The sequence below is a fragment of the Ammospiza nelsoni genome, chromosome 6 (assembly GCF_027579445.1).
Source record: "Ammospiza nelsoni isolate bAmmNel1 chromosome 6, bAmmNel1.pri, whole genome shotgun sequence".
In the NCBI taxonomy this organism is placed as follows: Eukaryota; Metazoa; Chordata; class Aves; order Passeriformes; family Passerellidae; genus Ammospiza; species Ammospiza nelsoni.
In genome coordinates this window covers 10826642-10843151 of record NC_080638.1, presented here as the reverse complement: position 1 = coordinate 10843151, position 16510 = coordinate 10826642, and the positions used below count along the sequence as shown (strand labels likewise).

General features: G+C 50.9%; 4 protein-coding genes across 4 annotated transcripts in view; all 4 read right to left on the bottom strand.

Moving 5' to 3' along the window:
- LOC132075182 (proto-oncogene Mas-like) overlaps window positions 1-16510 on the bottom strand; it is a 58206-nt gene that overhangs the window by 27920 nt on the left and 13776 nt on the right. The window lies entirely within an intron of this gene.
- LOC132075195 (mas-related G-protein coupled receptor member D-like) lies at window positions 697-15777 on the bottom strand. Its single transcript, XM_059475407.1, has 2 exons — window positions 12394-15777; window positions 697-776 (listed from the first exon to the last, which is right to left on the bottom strand). The coding sequence occupies exon 1, from the start codon at window positions 15731-15733 to the stop codon at window positions 14840-14842; it is 894 nt and encodes a 297-aa protein (XP_059331390.1). The 5' UTR covers window positions 15734-15777; the 3' UTR covers window positions 697-776; window positions 12394-14839.
- On the bottom strand, window positions 855-4151 carry LOC132075197 (mas-related G-protein coupled receptor member H-like). Its single transcript, XM_059475409.1, has one exon. The coding sequence runs from the start codon at window positions 4083-4085 to the stop codon at window positions 3219-3221; it is 867 nt and encodes a 288-aa protein (XP_059331392.1). The 5' UTR covers window positions 4086-4151; the 3' UTR covers window positions 855-3218.
- LOC132074187 (mas-related G-protein coupled receptor member H-like) lies at window positions 7581-11915 on the bottom strand. Its single transcript, XM_059473781.1, is given in 4 exon segments — window positions 7581-10147; window positions 10149-10289; window positions 11237-11243; window positions 11735-11915. Coding segments are annotated over 4 exon segments (1062 nt in total). The 3' UTR covers window positions 7581-9414.

Below are 16510 nucleotides of genomic sequence, written 5' to 3'. Positions count from 1 at the left end.
CCACATGGAAGCTGTGGGTGGGAAAAGATGGGAAAAGCCACGTTTGGGGGACAGCAGCGTTGCTCTGGTGTGTCTGTTTGTCACCCCTGCAGCTGTGTGAGGGCAGGAGAAGCAGCAGAGGTGTCACCATGAGCACTTTGCCCCTGGCACGGAGGGAGCCAGCCCTGCCTGCTGGAGCCAGCCCGGTGGGAAGGCATCCCAGGGGAGCTGGAATGAGGAGAGCCACGACAGCTGGAGCCAGTGTGACAGCAGGCAGTGGAGCAAAGTGCCTGTCCCGCTGCTGCTGCTGCTGCTGTGCCTGTGTGGGATGGTGGGAATGGGGCTGTGCTCTGGCTCTTCAGCCCACAGCAGTGCCCACCCTCTGATTGACTGCCTGGCTGGGAGCTGTGCAAAGGAATTCACCCCCTCTGGTAGTGTTCCCATATAGAGAGGGCTTTTGAGGCTTTAGTGCTAGAGCCAGGGAACAGGGGCAACACAGGGGAGTCATCATCAAGTGGAATAATGATGAAAGATACTCAGCATAAAATAGAACCATAAAATATCCGAGTTGGAAGGGAGCCACAAGGAGCATGGAATTGAGCTCCTGGCCCTGCACAAGACATGCCAGCAATCCCAGCCCTTGCCTGAGAGCATTGTCCAAATGCTCCTTGAGCACGGTCAGACTGGTGCTGTGTGCAGCAGGGGAACTCCTGCCTGGGGCTGTTGTGGGTGACACCAGGAATTCTCATGGAATGGTTCGGGTTGTGTCCTGCTTTAGGGTAAATTTGGGAGGAAACCTTCAAATGGGGTCCCTCTAGAAAACAAACTCAAGCAGCCCCTCCCCCAGCTGGTTCAGAAAAAGATTTCCTAAGAGAGAAGTGGAAAAACTGTTTATTTAACAAGCCAAGTATTCAAAAGCACAAAAAATGAAAACAATATTAAACAATAAAATCTCTTGCTGTTCTGAAGAGCTGGCAAATTCAGACAGTCCTTGTTGTGGAGTGTAGTTTGGCTCACTCAGTCCCTTATCAGTCCCTCTGGTGCTGGAAAATGCCGCGTCCCAGGCCCCGGTGGGCCACAGGTTTGAGTTCCCAGGGCTCTTCTGTGTTTTCAGACCAGAGCAGGTTTGAACAGTTCCAAGCAAAAGGAAAACCACAGTCCAGGGAACTTCTCTGCCTCAGCCAGCTGAAAAAGCTTAAAAGCAAAGGAGAGCTCTGTGCTGCATTGTCTGTGCTGCAGACAGCACGGTCTGGGAGCAGGAATGGGGAGGAGTGAGCGCAACTTCTGAAAACAAACTGCTGCATCTGCTCTGCCCCTCTTTGCTCAAGAACCTGTCTGAAATGTGCAAAACCTATTTCTGGGCTAAACAGATAATGGGGACACAATTCAGCTCACACCAGGACAAGTTGGAAGGAACTGTAGAGACCATCTTTTTCCATCTTTTCTTCTTTCATGGCCAGGGACATCCAGGAAATCTTTTGCTTTGAAGTCTTGCCCTTTTTAAAGGAAGCTCAGGTAGAGGGTGGCCTGGGTTTACACAGGAGACAAAGAAGGTGCTGGGAAGTAGAAAAATACATGGAAGGATAATGGTCCTTCAGCACTTGCCTTGGGAGGAGCTCCCTGGCTGAGCTGTTTTTCCCTAGACAAGAGGTTGCAGCTTGGATACTTTCTGCTCTCCAATGGACAGGAAATGAGAGTCAAGGAGAGAAAACCCCTCTCAGATGTCCAAATCTCTCTCTTCTGTTAATTATTAAGAACTGTGTTAATAAATGATCCTTCGCTGTTGAACCTCACGTGTGTCTCCAAAGCCTGACTCACCACCCACAGCTTTCACTCTCACTTCCCTTTCCAGAAGCAGTGGCACATTGGTTTCCCCTGGATTTAAGGCAGTGGGAAAAGGAGGGACAACTTCCCCCTGAGCAAGAGATGTGGCTGCTGCCCAGGTCTCTCCCAGGAGAATTCAGGAGCTCTTGGCACTGCCAACATCATCCCAAGCATTGCAGGCATGGGCCTTAGAAAGGGCTCTGGTATGGGACAGGGACCTGCCCTGCTCCCAGAGCAGCCAGAGGCTTTAGAATGGGATAAAAGAAGGAAATGAGCCATTTTGGACACTGTTTAACAAGGACAGGCTCAGAAGTGAAGCCTGGATATTGTTTCGTCAACAAATTCAGAGGCTGGAACTTCCACAGTGGAATCAAACAGAAACCATGAATCCAAATCTGACTGAGGGGTGGTTACAGAATGACAAAGATCAGGAGAGGCTGGACTGTGGCTGGAGCTGCTGTGCAGAGTGGCTGTGCAGCTCCTCCTGAGGGTGGCCAGGTTCAGGATGGAGGTGCTCAAGGGCTTCCCTGGACACTGATGCTGGGGAACCAGAGGATGGATGGTCCCATTCTGCAGAAGAGCAGCATAACCCCCTAATTTCTGTGCAATTCAATGGTCCAAGCATCTGGCTATGGGAATTTCCATATTCCATGTACTTTTTGGATACTGGCACAGGAGTTCAGCAGAGTTCACCATCGACCTTGAACTTTACTCAGAGGGATTCCATTCTGGAATTGAAGAATGTGAGACATTCCCACTGAAAGGATAAGGGAATGTTGCTGTCCCTCCCCAGCTCTGCAGCCCTACCTGGTGTCCCTTCTCATCAGCTGGGAATGCAGGGCTGGCTCTGCTGGACAGAAGGGGAAGGATGCTCCCTGTGATCCCAACCCCTCTCCTCCCATCCAGAGGCACCAGCCCTGCAGGGATTTGGGAAATCTCTGGGACTCCATGACGGGTGTGTCCCCATGGATTAAGGTGTCCCATGCTTTGCAGGCAAGAGCTCCCTGAAAACACCATGGAACTCATCAGCTGAGCCAAAGGAGATGGAGTTCATTCCCTGGGGCTGAGTCGATGAGGGTCATTGCATGGGGAATAGAGCTGGGGAACAGCACTGAGCCCAGCTGCACTGCTTGGAGCCATGTGGATGCAGGAGGGAGGAGGAAAGCCATGCTCCAATGTGCTCCCTGCAGAGCATCCCACAAAAATCACCCAAGGCAATGCTCCTGCTCCCTTCTCCTGCAGGAATACAGCACCACAGGGAGGGTGATCCCGTGATATTTATTGATCAGGTGACCCAAGGAATCCCTCAGTGACTTGCCTGGGGTCCTTCAGCACAGTGGTGGAAGCGATCAACAGGCTCAGACAGGCTCAGACTGCGGTGAGGGGAGCATTTAGCGCGACTCACACAGCTTTGGCTATTCAAAGACCCTCTGGAGGGAGAGCTGGAGGGACTCCATGGAGCAGGGCCTCCAGCACTCCCCTGACAAGAAGTAGATGAAGGGTTTGATGGTACTGTGGATACACATGGTGACGAAAACAACCTCTGAGGGCACGCCTATATAACTGAGCAGCTGCAGGAAATTCCATATGCTGAGGGGGAGAGTGAGGAGCACAGTGATTAAAATAACGATGTTGCGTCTCTTGGGTTGCTGCTGCTGGGAGCCCCACCTGGCATTAATGAAATTGATTGTGTGAGAAATGACCATGGGTGCAACAACGAGGAGCAGGATGAAGGTGTACACGGAGATGAGAGCTGCCTGGCAGTGCTCCTGGTTGTGTGATGGGCACAGGAATGTCACCGTGGGAATGACAAGGAAGAAAGCAAAGAAGGCCCAATATTTGACACTGTCTGCCACCCAAACTAGGCACTCAGGATCGTCCCAGCAGCAGCAGAGCTTGCAGAGCTTGTCCATACACGACACATTGCTGCTGCGCATCAGCCGGTACAGCCCCCAGTAGTAGGAGACCACTGAGAGCAGGAGAAGGAAACTCAGGTACAGCAGGGGCAGGATATGAGAGCAGGACATGTCCTCCACCAGGAAGAGGATGGCGGAGGGGACTGTGAGGAGAAGGAAGAGGAAGTCAGTGACAGCCAGCTGAAAGATGCCATAGTTGCGGTCTTCCAGGCTGAGGAGGCCGATGACAGCCCCGTTGCCAGCCAGCCCACAGAGGCACATGAGCAGTGTCACAATGTGTATGGCCACGCTGGTGACATCTGTCTCACACAGATCATCTCCTTCAGTGGGTGAGGCAGGAGATGGGGACACGGTGGTCACCTCCATGGATGGATGCTGGGCAGGCAGTGGGATGTGGCCCCTGGCTGCGGTCAGAGTGGATGGGCAGTGAGTGCTTGGAGAATCCAGGGATGGACCATGTGGCTCCTCAGCAGCTCCCTGCAGTGGGAAGGATTCAGTGGGAAGGAGTGAGATGTGCAGGGGAGGAGGGCAGTGCAGTGGAAATTGTGTGGTGGAGAGGGAGGTGGGAGTGTTGGGCTGTTCAGGCACAGGGCAGAGGAGGGGGGAGATGGGGAGGGCACTGTGGTCACCGAGAGAGGGTGGCAGGAACAGAGCAGCTGCTGCAGGAGAGGAAGGTGGGGAGGAAGGCAAACATTCCACTGACCTGTTCCCTGTGGGGCAGCAGCAGGCAAAGGGCTCTGTGCAGATCAGCGGCGCTTCCTGGTCCCTCTTGCTCCTTTGGGATCCATGTCCTAAAGCGGCTCCTGCCAGGTCAGGGACATGAAGGAGAAAGTGCCCAGCTCACCAGGAGCTCCCCCACTCCCATCTCTCTGGTTCGTCTCTGCCCTGCCTTGTTTTACTCCCCAGGGCTCAGCCGAGTGATAGAGGAGTTGGAAATTGCAGCTTTGGCTAGGTCAGAACGTCACTTCCTTTGAGATATTTATCTTTGGTTTTTCTGCTAGAGAGGAAGTGGCTTTGGTGAAAAGCTCCAAATGAAATATTTTGCAAATGGCTCCTCATTTCCTCCTGATGAGAAACATTCCTCCGCTGCAGAATGACCCATTCTATGACTGCCTTTCCTCTCCTCACAGGTTTCTACTGTTCCTTGTTTCTCTTCCCTGAAGGATCACAGTCCCTCCAGCAGCAGAGGGATGCTGGTGTTGCTGGTGGCACTGGAATGCTGGCAGTGCTGGCAGTGCTGATGAGTCAGCTGGGTGCTTGTCAGAAGTAACTCCAATTCCAGGAGGAGCTCTGGGATCATTGCCAAAGCCTCCCCACGGCCCAAGGAAGCAGAGCTGAGCTCGTCCCTATCCTATCCTATCCTATCCTATCCTATCCTATCCTATCCTATCCTATCCTATCCTATCCTATCCTATCCCAATCTCTTCACCCCATTCCCACCCCGCTTTCCATCCTCATCCACCCTATCACATCCCACAGCTTTCCCAGATGGAGCCACTCCCCCACTCTGAGCGTGGCCTGTCAGGCTCTGCTCTGCTCTGGCTTTGCCAGCATCCAGACCCCCTCCAGCCCCCTCTGACCCTCTCCTGATCCCTTCAGCCTGCTCTGACACCCCAGAACTCACCCAGGGCTGACTTTTTTTTCCCCTGACAGCCCTACTCCTCCCATGCTTCACCACGGACCCCAGCAGTGTCCCTGCTCCTCCTGGTCACAGGGTTCTAGGTTCCAGGAGAGAGGAGGAAAGCCCAGCTCCAATGTGCTCCTCAGGACCACACAGGATGATAAATGTGGCTGGAGCCAGTGGAGTGACAAATTAGGATGCCTGGAGTGGTTTTGGGGCAAGTTCCGTAAAAATAAGACACAGGAAATGGCCAAAGGAAAAGCAATCTCAAAGCAAAGTCATCTTTAATATGACAGCATGCCGTGAATGAATAAGCCCACCAGAAATCCCTCTGAATGATCCTTCAGGAGCATCAAAGGCTGTTCAATAGGGAGTGGATGCCTGGAAATGAGTTCTCAGAAAATGGTGTTCATGTTCTAGATAATAAAAACTTTTTGATGTGTATGTATGGTTATAATGAAAAAAACGCTGTTGCAAAGTCTCCCAACACAGACAGAAATAAGGAGAGATCCTTCTTTGTGTCCCGCTGCCTAATACTTCCCTTGGTAACACCATTGGTTGGTGTTAGGAACGTTATTTTCTGTCTGATTTTGGTACCACTCCTTATCCCTATCTCTGCAACACTCTCCATCCCATCCCATCCCATCCCATCCCATCCCATCCCATCCCATCCCATCCCATCCCATCCCATCCCATCCCATCCCAATGGGTTCCCAGTCCCTGGCCTCTCCCTGGCTGCAGGTGTGGCCTGTTGGGCTCTGCTGCTGTCCAGTGGGAGACTTGGCATTGGTGGCACCCAGAGCCCTCCTGCCCCCTCCAGCCCCGTCTGCCTGATGCCTTGGGCTGGCTCCCTGGAACAGAGGCCAGAGCAGGTGAAGAGAATAAAAGGAGGCATTGATGAAAGGCCTTCAAAAGGTTCACCCTGGGCTCTCAAAGCCTCCGAGAGGGGCTGCACCCAAAATGGACAATGGTCATGACTTTTTCAGACAGATATCAGTTTGGTCCATTTACAAATCAGAGGTTAATCCTCCAATTACAGCTTCTGGTAATGAAGTCATTTATTGCCCTCCTGTTTGCCCTCCCCAATTCACTTTTGTCTATACTTTTCTGGGCCTGATGCAGTAGAGTGTCCTTGAATTTCAGGCTAGAGGGATTGTTTTGTCTGACCAAATCTGAAGACAGTTAACTAACACTTTCCATGGAGTTTAGAGTTATGCACTAATGCAGAACAGGGTATGAAAAATAGAAAGGCTAAAATTCTAAGGCATCATGCCCCCTCTGACATCCTCTAGGAATTCCCCCCCAGGCTGCCTTCCCCTCCAGACAGCCCCGCTCCTCTCCTGCCCCACTCAGGAGCCCCAGCAGTGTTTCTGCTCCTCCTGGCAATTCCACGCTTCTGCAGCGCAATGAACAGCAGTGGAGCCATTCCTGTAGTGCCTCTTGTTTGTGTCCAGAGGAGGTTGGGGGGCTGGAGAGCAGGGATGGAGCTGGGGAGGGGCATCTCCAAGAGAAAGACGGCCCCAAAGCCTTAGGGGCAGGCTGGGGTGAGCAGCCCGTGGGGAGGGAGTGGAGCCTGAGGCCCGGGGCTGGGAGGGATGGGAAGGACGGGAGGTGGGTGGGCTGCATGGGGAGTGGGATGGGAGGGTGGTGTGGGAGGGGTGGGACATGATGGAGCTGCTGGGAAGATGTGGTGGGAAGGTGTGGGGTGTGGTGGGGCTGGAGAGAAGGTGTGGGGTGTGGTGGGGCTGGAGAGAAGGTGTGGGGTGTGGTGGGGCTGGTGGCCTCATGGAAGCCCCATGGAGGGGGTTGATGCCCCGTGGAGCCCATGGTGACACACACAGGTGTCACCCTGCTCCTGGAAGGGGGTGGCTGTGCTGAGGATCACGGCCTCCTCCTCTCCTTGCTGCTGCACCACCTGAGCCTGCTGAGGGAGCAGCTGAAAGGAGTGGAGAGGAAGACTTTCTGAAGGCAGAGACACCTTTGCACCTGGCTCACAAAATTAAAAATTAAAGATCTTTGAAGACATCTCTGCTGTGACACTCACAGAGCACTCAGGGTGGGGAATGCTGAGCCCCTGGACCATCCTGTCTGTGCCAGCCCAGCTCTGGGCACTGGGGATCATGGTTGCTGCAGGGAGCACAAGCCATGGCTGTGTCCCCTCTGACACCCAGGCTTCTAAGTCTTACAGCAAATGTGTCTTAGACACATTTGAGTCAAATGTGAACAATTTTGAGTCAAAATTGTGAACATAATGGAAATTTATTTGCGATAGATATGTCCAAAGAAACAACTCTTTTCAGGCATTCTTATACATTACTGCTGAGAAACAGAATTCACTGCTTAGAGTTTTTAATGTTCAATAATAATAATAATAATAATGATAGTTTTTAAAAGTTCAATAATATTAATAGTAATAGGATAAAAAAGGACACTGTTTCCAGGGCTGGGTTTCTCCCGGCAAACAGACAAATAATATGGAGAGAGGGGGAGTGTTGCGTATACAGACAATGTTATTTTTGTACTGTTACATTGCTGAAATGCATGCATATTCATGTGTTTCATGCATTATTCAAACATTCTTTCAAAATTTCTGATGTTTTGGGAACTCCTTTGCCTGAGTTTTTCATACTCTGGCTTATCTGCATGACATCCTGGGTTCAGGTCAATGTGTTTTATTTCTTCTTGTGCCTCCATGCTGCTGTTTCCCATCCTCTGATGAGATTTTACTGCGTCCTCCTTAAATCGAACATGGTATTCTCTAATTGTCCTCCAGGGCTCTGGTTTGAGTCATGGTTATCACTTGGAGAGGTTGGTCAGTGGATGCCTTACACTGTTTTTAGTTACACGAAAGCATTTTTCACATCTTATGTTTTGCTGAGGTCTGTAACACAATACATTCCTCACAGTATTATTTCAAAAAGTGATACATAGATATTATATTCATTACACTACTATTTCTGTGAGCAATACAGTGCATACATAAGTTGATAGATTATATTATACTAACATGCAGCTAAAAATAGTTATAACTGATACGATTTCTAAATAATTATAATCAATAACAACATGCTAGGCTAATACATAAATGCAAATGCCACTATTATCTGGTCAATTCCAGACCACAATATCCAAGATTTTTTAATAGATACACCCAAAAGTGCCCCCAGTTTCTTACACCAAGGTATAGATATTTTGTTTCTTTTAATTACTACCAGAACAGGTTGTCTTAGTTTAATGCATAACCCAGGATTTTCCAGCTAAACAATGTTTTATTAAATTTGTTGTCTTGGTTAGACAGTTGCCACTGATTATGTTTTCTGAGGTGTACAAGCTTAGGAAATGGCTCTCTTATTACCATTACAATTTGTCTCTTGCCATTTATTAATCAAGTCCTCTGGTGTGTATGGGCTTCCAAATTCCTAGTTCTCTCAAGATATCATTCTTATTCTTTGGCATCCAATTAATTTTCTAGTTATATGATGACCATGCAAAATACTTTATTGAATTTTCTTCCCCAACTACTGAGTAAGATCTCTAAGGGCTATGGGTCGATTGAGTTTTCTACTGACACTGAGCCAACACAGATCTAAATCAAAACCAGCTAAAATCTACAGTCAAATATGCCTTGATTAATTAAACATAATTCATTATGAAATTTCAAAACAATCACAGAATTCCTGTCTAACTACCTCTCTGTCCCCTCCCTCCAGCCGCATTCCCGGCTGGCAGCAGCAGCCAGAGGAAGCCGGGAAGCGCTGGCAGAGGGGGCAAAGGCAGCTCAGGGTTCACGGTGCTGTTTATTGATATCAGACCTCAGTGGGATGCAGGAACCAGGTGCCAGGGGGAATTCTGGGGTCACAGCCATGTCGGGAAGGATCCATTTGGGGAACAGTGCCCTAAGACCTGTGAGGGAGGAGCAAATCCATGCTACAATGTGCTCTGTGCAGAGCATCCCTCCCACATAGCCCCTGTCACTGCCTGTGCTCCCTTTTCCTGCAGGAATAAGGGTGGGAGGGTGATCCTAAGTCACTGCCCCAGGGTCCTGCATGGGGGCACTTGAAGGGTTCAACAGGCTCAGACCCCCGTGTCCCTGGTGGCATCATTACTGGGGGCACTGCTCCTTTCTGGCTCCTCCAACACCTTCTGGAGGCACTCCCTGAGGGACCCCATGGAGCAGCGCCTCCAGCACTTTGTTACTGAGATGTAGATGAAGGGGTTGATGCTGCTGTGCGTGCAGGCAAACAGGAGAACAACCCGGGGGGACACAGTGGTGTAGCCGAGCTGCTGCAGGAAATTCCAGAGACTGAGGGGGACAGTGAGGAGCACAGCCAGGAAGACAATGATGTCAAGGCTCTTGGATTGCTGCTGCTGGGAGCTACCCTTGAAGTGAATGAAGAGGATTGTCCTGAAGATGACCATGGATGGAGCAAAGACGAGGGAGTTGAGGATGTACAGGGAGATGAGAGCCCTGCGGCAGCAGAGCTTGTGTTCCTGTGACTGGCACAGGGAATTCACCGCAGAAATGGCAGCGATGGCAGTGATGGAAAGGGCCCAGAGCGTGGCACTGACCACCACCCATGAGAGGTCCTGGGGAAGGTGGCAGAAGAGCCCAGGTGGGCAGAGCATGGACCTGCCCCTCTCGATGCTGATGGCTGTCAGCCGGTACAGCCCTACGCTGTGGAACATCGGGATGAGGAGGAAAAGGAAGCGTATGGATGCTGGGGACATGATGGAGGAGCAGGAGAAATCCCCCAGCAGGAAGAGCAGAGAGGAGGGGGCCATGAAGATGAGGAAGTTGATGATGCCAGGTCAAGGATGGCAGGTCAGTGATGGGTTTCATGGTGTCCCTCTGGATGTGGAACCCGAGGAGCCAGAGCACAGCCCCGTTCCCAGCCAGCCCACAGAGGCAGATGAGCAGTGTCACACTGTGTATGGTCTGCTGGGGACATCTGTGTCACACAGATCATCTCCTTCAGTGGGTGAGATGGCAGGGGGGATGCGATGTTCATATCCATGGATGGATGCTGGGCAGACAGTTGGATGTGGCCCCTGGCTCTGGTCAGAGTGGATGGGCAATGAGTGCTTGGAGAATCCAGGGATGGACCATGTGGCTCCTCAGCAGCTCCCTGCAGTGGGAAGGATTCAGTGGGGAGGAGTGAGATGTGCAGGGGAGGAGGGCAGTGGGAATGGTTGGGTGAGAGAAGGAGGTGGCAGGGTTGGGCTGTTTGGCTGGAGGCTGATAAATAATATAGAGAACAAACATTTTCAGTTTTTCTGAAGTTGTTCAAAAGTAAAGTGGCCAAAATGATAAAAAGATGAAAAGGCTGGCACACAGGATGGGAAACATGGCTGGAACCAGTGCAGGCGCAGATAAGGAGGCCTGCAGTGATTTTGTGGCAAGTTCAGGAACAAGAGGCAACAGTGCGTGGCCAAAGTTCAAGGAGAGACCACCTTTAATATGGCAGCATTCATTGAATATGATCACCGGAGAGACACCTCTGAATAAATCTCCAGGGTCAGAAAAGGACTTCCAGGAGGAAGTGGATGCATGGAAATGATTTCTAGGAAAATTAAGTTTGTGGATTAGATAAGAAAAACTTTTTAATGCCTATATGTTGTTCTAATAGACTAATACCCTGTTGTAAAATCTCAGCATACCTGCAATATAAGAAGACATGCCTTTGTGTCCTGTGCAGGGCAAGAATTCCTGCTTCCTCATGCTTTGAATTGTGTTAGAAAGTTTGTTCTGGCCCATTTCAGTATTAGGATACAGAATGGATGCCCAGGAGGAGAGAGAGGAGCTGGGGAGGGCCCTGTGAGGAGAGGGTGTCAGGAACAGAGCAGCTGCTGCAGGAGAGGAAGGTGGGGTAGGGAGGAAGGCAAACATTCCACTGACCTGTTCCCTGTGGGGCAGCAGCAGGCAAAGGGCTCTGTGCAGATCAGCGGCGCTTCCTGGTCCCTCTTGCTCCTTTGGGATCCATGTCCTAAAGTGGCTCCTGCCAGGTCAGGGACATGAAGGAGAAAGTGCCCAGCTCACCGGGAGCTCCTCACTCCCTCCACTCTGGCTCCTCCTCGTGCCCTGTCTTGGTTTGATTCCCAGGGCTCGGTGCAGTCACGTGGCAGTTGGAAATGGTCTTACAACTTTGCCTCCCTCAGAGTTCCACAGCCACGGGGTTATTGATCTTGATTTTTTTCCCCCTGCAATAAAAGTGGATGTTTTCTTTGTTGTGAGAAACGATGGCTCCCTTCTTAAAACTTTAAGAAATTTATTAAACTACAACAAAGGACAAAATAAGGTCCAGAGGCACAGCCAGAGGCACACTGCCCAAAATACTAACAGGATTTGTAGACTGTAATCCACCCCCCACATTCAGACACATTTCGCTTTTCCAACACAGCTCCTCCTCCGTTCCGCCTTCCCCGAGCTTCTGCAGCGCTTCGGGCTTCGACTGCCCACAATGGTCAGAGATCAGCCTTGCAACTGTCAGCGTGAACGCAGTACTCACGTTAGAAAAACTCCAAAGCTTAACAGAGCTTCTTTGAACATTATAAAACACGTAATAGTCGTTCAACATTTGCGAGAATGAATCACCATAGCACCTGTGTATAACATTTTTAATAGCTCCTCATTTCCCCCTAATTAGAAACAGTCCTTTGTGACCCTGTTTACAGAGTTCTCAGGTGGAGGGAAGAGACAAGGATCTGACTCCATGTTTCAGAAAACTTGATTTATTATTTTATTATATACCTTACATTAAAACTATACTAAAAGAATAGAAGAAAGGATTTCCTCAGAAGGCTAGGTAACAATAAAATATCCACAGCTGGAAGGATCCTACAAGGATCTTGGTTTTGAGCTCCTGGCCCTGCACAGGACATGCCAGCAATCCCAGCCTGTGCCTGAGAGCATTGTGCAAATGCTCCTTGAGCTCTGTCAGGCTGGTGCTGTGTGCAGCAGGGGAACTCCTGCCTGGGGCCATGGTGGGTGACACCAGGAATTCTCATGGAATGGTTTGGGATGTGTCCTGGTTTAGGGTACATTCGGGTGGAGACCTCCAAATGAGATCTCTCTCAAAAACAAATTCGAGCAGCCCCTCCCCAGCTGGTTCAGGAAAAGATTTCCTTAGAGAAAAGTGGCAAAAACTGTTTCTTTAACAAGCGAAGTATTCACAAGGATAAGAAATGAAAACAATATTAAACAATAAAATCTCTTGCTGTTCTGAATGGTCGGCAAATTCAGACAGTCCTTGTTGTGGAGTGTAGTTTGGCTCACTCAGTCCCTTATCAGTCCCTCTGGTGCTGGAAAATGCCGCGTCCCAGGCCCCGGTGGGCCACAGGTGTGAGCTCCCAGTGCTCTTCTGTGTTTTCGGTCCAGAGCAGGTTTGAACAGTTCCATGCCAAAGGAAAACCACAATCCAGGAAACTTCTCTGCCTCAGCCAACTGAAAAAACCCAAAAGCAAAGGAGAGCTCTGTGCTGCATTGTCTGTGCTGCAGACAGCACGGTCTGGGAGCAGGAATGGGGAGGAGTGAGCGCAGCTTCTGAAAACAAACTGTTGCATGTGCTCTCCCCCTCTTTGCTCAAGAACCAGTCTGAAATGTGCAAAAGATATTTCTGGGCTAAACAGATGAATGGGGATACAATTCAGCTCATAAAGTCACCCAGGACAGGTTGGAAGGAACAGTACAGATCATCTCATTCCATCTCTCCTTCTTCCATGGGCAGGGACAACCAGGAAACCTTTTGCTTTGAAGTCTTGCTCTTTTGAAAGGAAGCTCAGGTGGGAAGTGGCCTGGGTGGCATTGCAGACAAGGAAGGTGCTGGGAAGGAGAATAAGTACATCGACGGATAATGGTCCTTCTGCACTTGCCTTGGGATGGACACTTCGGGTGAGTTGTGCTTCCCTGGACCAGAGGTTGTACCTTGGAAAGTTTTCTTTCCAATGGACAGGAAATGAGAGTCAGGGAGAGAAAACCCCTTTCAGATGTCCAAGTCTTTCTCTTCTGTTAATCATTAACAACACTGTTAATAAATGCTCCATAGCTGTTTAACCTCATGTGTGTCTCCAAAGCCTGACTCACCACCAACAGCTTTCACTCTCACTTCCCTTTCCAGAAGCAGTGGCACGTTGGTTTCCCCTGGATTTAAGGCAGTAGGAAAAGGAGGGACAACTTCCCCCTGAGCAAGAGATGTGGCTGCTGCCCAGGTCTCTCCCAGGAGGAATCAGGAGCTCTTGGCACTGCCAACATCATCCCAAGCATTGCAGGCATGTGCCTTAGGAATGGCTCTGGTATGAGACAGGGACCTGCCCTGCTCCCAGACCAGCCAGAGGCTTTAGAATGGGATAAAAGAAGGAAATGAGCCATTTTGGACACTGTTTAACAAGGACAGGCTCAGAAGTGAAGCCTGGATATTGTTTCGTCAACAAATTCAGAGGCTGGGACTACCACAGTGGAAAGAAACAAAAACCATGAATCCAAATCTGACTGAGAGTTGGTTACAGTAATGACAAAGATCAGGAGAGGCTGGGCTGTGGCTGGAGCTGCTGTGCAGAGTGGCTGTGCAGCTCCTCCTGAGGGTGGCCAGGTTCAGGATGGAGGTGCTCAAGGGCTTCCCTGGACACTGATGCTGGGGAACCAGAGGATGGATGGCCCCATTCTGCAGAAGAGCAGCATAACCCCCTAATTTCTGTGCAATTCAATGGTCCAAGCATCTGGCTATGGGAATTTCCATTTCCATGTACTTTATTGACACAGGCACTGTAGTTCAGTGGAGTTCACCATCGACCTTGAACTTTACTCAGAAGGATTTAATTCTGGAATTCAAGAATGTGACAAATTCCCACTGAAAGGATAAGGGAATGTTGCTGTCCCTCCCCAGCTCTGCAGCCCTACCTGGTGTCCCTTCCCATCAGCTGGGAATGCAGGGCTGGCTCTGCTGGACAGAAGGGGAAGGATGCTCCCTGTGATCCCAACCCCTCTCCTCCCATCCAGAGGCACCAGCCCTGCAGGGATTTGGGAAATCACTGCCACCCCATGCTGGGTGTGTCCCCAGGGATTAAGGTGTCCCATGCTTTGCAGGCAAGAGCTCCCTGAAAACACCATGGAACTCATCTGCTCAGCCAAAGGAGATGGAGTTCATTCCCTGGGGCCGAGGCCATGAGGGTCATTCCATGGGGAATAGAGCTGGGGAGCAGCACTGAGCCCAGCTGCACTGCTTGGAACCATGTGGATCCAGGATGGAGCAGGAAAGCCATGCTCCAATGTGCTCCCTGCAGAACATCCCACAAAAATCACCCAAGACAATGCTCCTGCTCCCTTCTGTTGCAGGAATACACCACCACATGGAAGGCGATCCTCTGCATATTGGTTCATCAGGTGACTCAAGGAAACCCTCAGGCCTTGTGCCTTGCTTCTTCAGCAAAGCTATGGAAGGAACAGGCAGGCTCAGAGCCCTGTGTCAGTAGGGCTAAAATTTGAGCAGGTAGTTTGTTCTTTCTACTAGTCAAAGACCCTCTGCAGAGATTCCATGAAGACTCCCACAGTACAGAGCTTCCAGGAGATCGCCATGGAGCTGTCTGTCCTCCAGCTACCAACCAAGAAGTAGATGAAGGGTTTGATGCTGATGTGGATGCAGGTGAGCAGGAAAAAAATCTGGGGGGACACAGTGATGTAACTGAGCAGCTGCAGGAAATTCCAGATGCTGAGGAGGAGTGTTAACAGCACAATGAGGATGAAAACAATGTCGCGCCTCTTGGGTTGCTGCTGCTGGGAGCCCCACTTGGCCCTAATGAAATCAACTGTGCTGGAAATGACCACGGGTGCAATAAAGAGGAGCAGGATGAGGGTGTACATGGAGATGAGAGTCGCCTGGCAGAGCTCCTGCTCTTTTGACGGGCATAGCAATGTCACTGTGGGGATGACAGTGAAGAGAGCAAAGAAGGCCCAGTACTGGACACTGTCCACCAGCCACCTCAGGCGCAGAGGAAGGTCCCTGGGGCAGCGGAGCCAGCAGACCTTGTGCATAGTCATCACGCTGTTGCTGGGCATCAGCCGGAACAGCGCCCAGTAGTAGGAGGCCACTGAGAGCTGGAAAAGGAAATTCAGGTACCGCAAGGGCACAATAGGAGAGCAGGACACTTCCTCCACCAGGAAGAGGAGGGCGGAGAGGACGGTGACAAGAAGGAAGGTGAAGTCGGCGACAGCCATCTTAAAGATGCCAGGGTTACGCCGTATCAGGCTGAGGACCCAGAGCACAGCCCCATTCCCAGCCAGCCCACAGAGGCAGATAAGCAGTGTCACACTGTGTATGGCCACACTGGTCACATCTGTCTTACACAGATCAGCTCCTTCAGTGGGTGAGGCAGGAGATGGGGACACGGTGGTCACCTCCATGGATGGACGCTGGGCAGGCAGTGGGATGTGGCCCCTGGCTGTGGTCAGAGTGGATGGGCAGTCAGTGCTTGGAGAATCCAGGGATGGACCATGTGGCTCCTCAGCAGCTCCCTGCAGTGGGAAGGATTCAGTGGGGAGGAGTGAGATGTGCAGGGGAGGAGGGCAGTGCAGTGGAAATTGTGTGGTGGAGAGGGAGGTGGGAGTGTTGGGCTGTTCAGGCACAGGGCAGAGGAGGGGGGAGATGGGGAGGGCACTGTGGTCACCGAGAGAGGGTGGCAGGAACAGAGCAGCTGCTGCAGGAGAGGAAGGTGGGGTAGGGAGGAAGGCAAACATTCCACTGACCTGTTCCCTGTGGGGCAGCAGCAGGCAAAGGGCTCTGTGCAGATCAGTGGCGCTTCTTGGTCCCTCTTGCTCCTTTGGGATCCATGTCCTAAAGTGAGTCCTGCCAGGTCAGGGACATGAAGGAGAAAGTGCCCAGGTCACCAGGAGCTCCCCATTCCCGTCCTGCTGGCTCCTCTCTGTTCCCTGTCCTGCTTTTGCTCCCCAAGGCTTGGTAGAGTAACAGAGGAGTTGGAAATTGCAGCTTTGGCTAGGTCAGAACATCACTTCCTTTGAGGTGTTTATCTTTGGGTTTTTTTGCTACAGAGGAAGTGGCTTTGGTGAAAAGCTCCAAATGAAATATTTTGCAAATGGCTCCTCATTTCCTTCTGGTGAGAAACATTCCTCCCCTGCAGAATGACCCATTCTCTGATTGCCTTCCCTCTCCTCACAGGTTTC

Bases quoted from the DNA above. Each gene is read 5' to 3' on its own strand.
- LOC132075197 (XM_059475409.1), bottom strand. From the start codon at position 4,085: ATGGAGGTGACCACCGTGTCCCCATCTCCTGCCTCACCCACTGAAGGA.
- LOC132075195 (XM_059475407.1), bottom strand. From the start codon at position 15,733: ATGGAGGTGACCACCGTGTCCCCATCTCCTGCCTCACCCACTGAAGGA.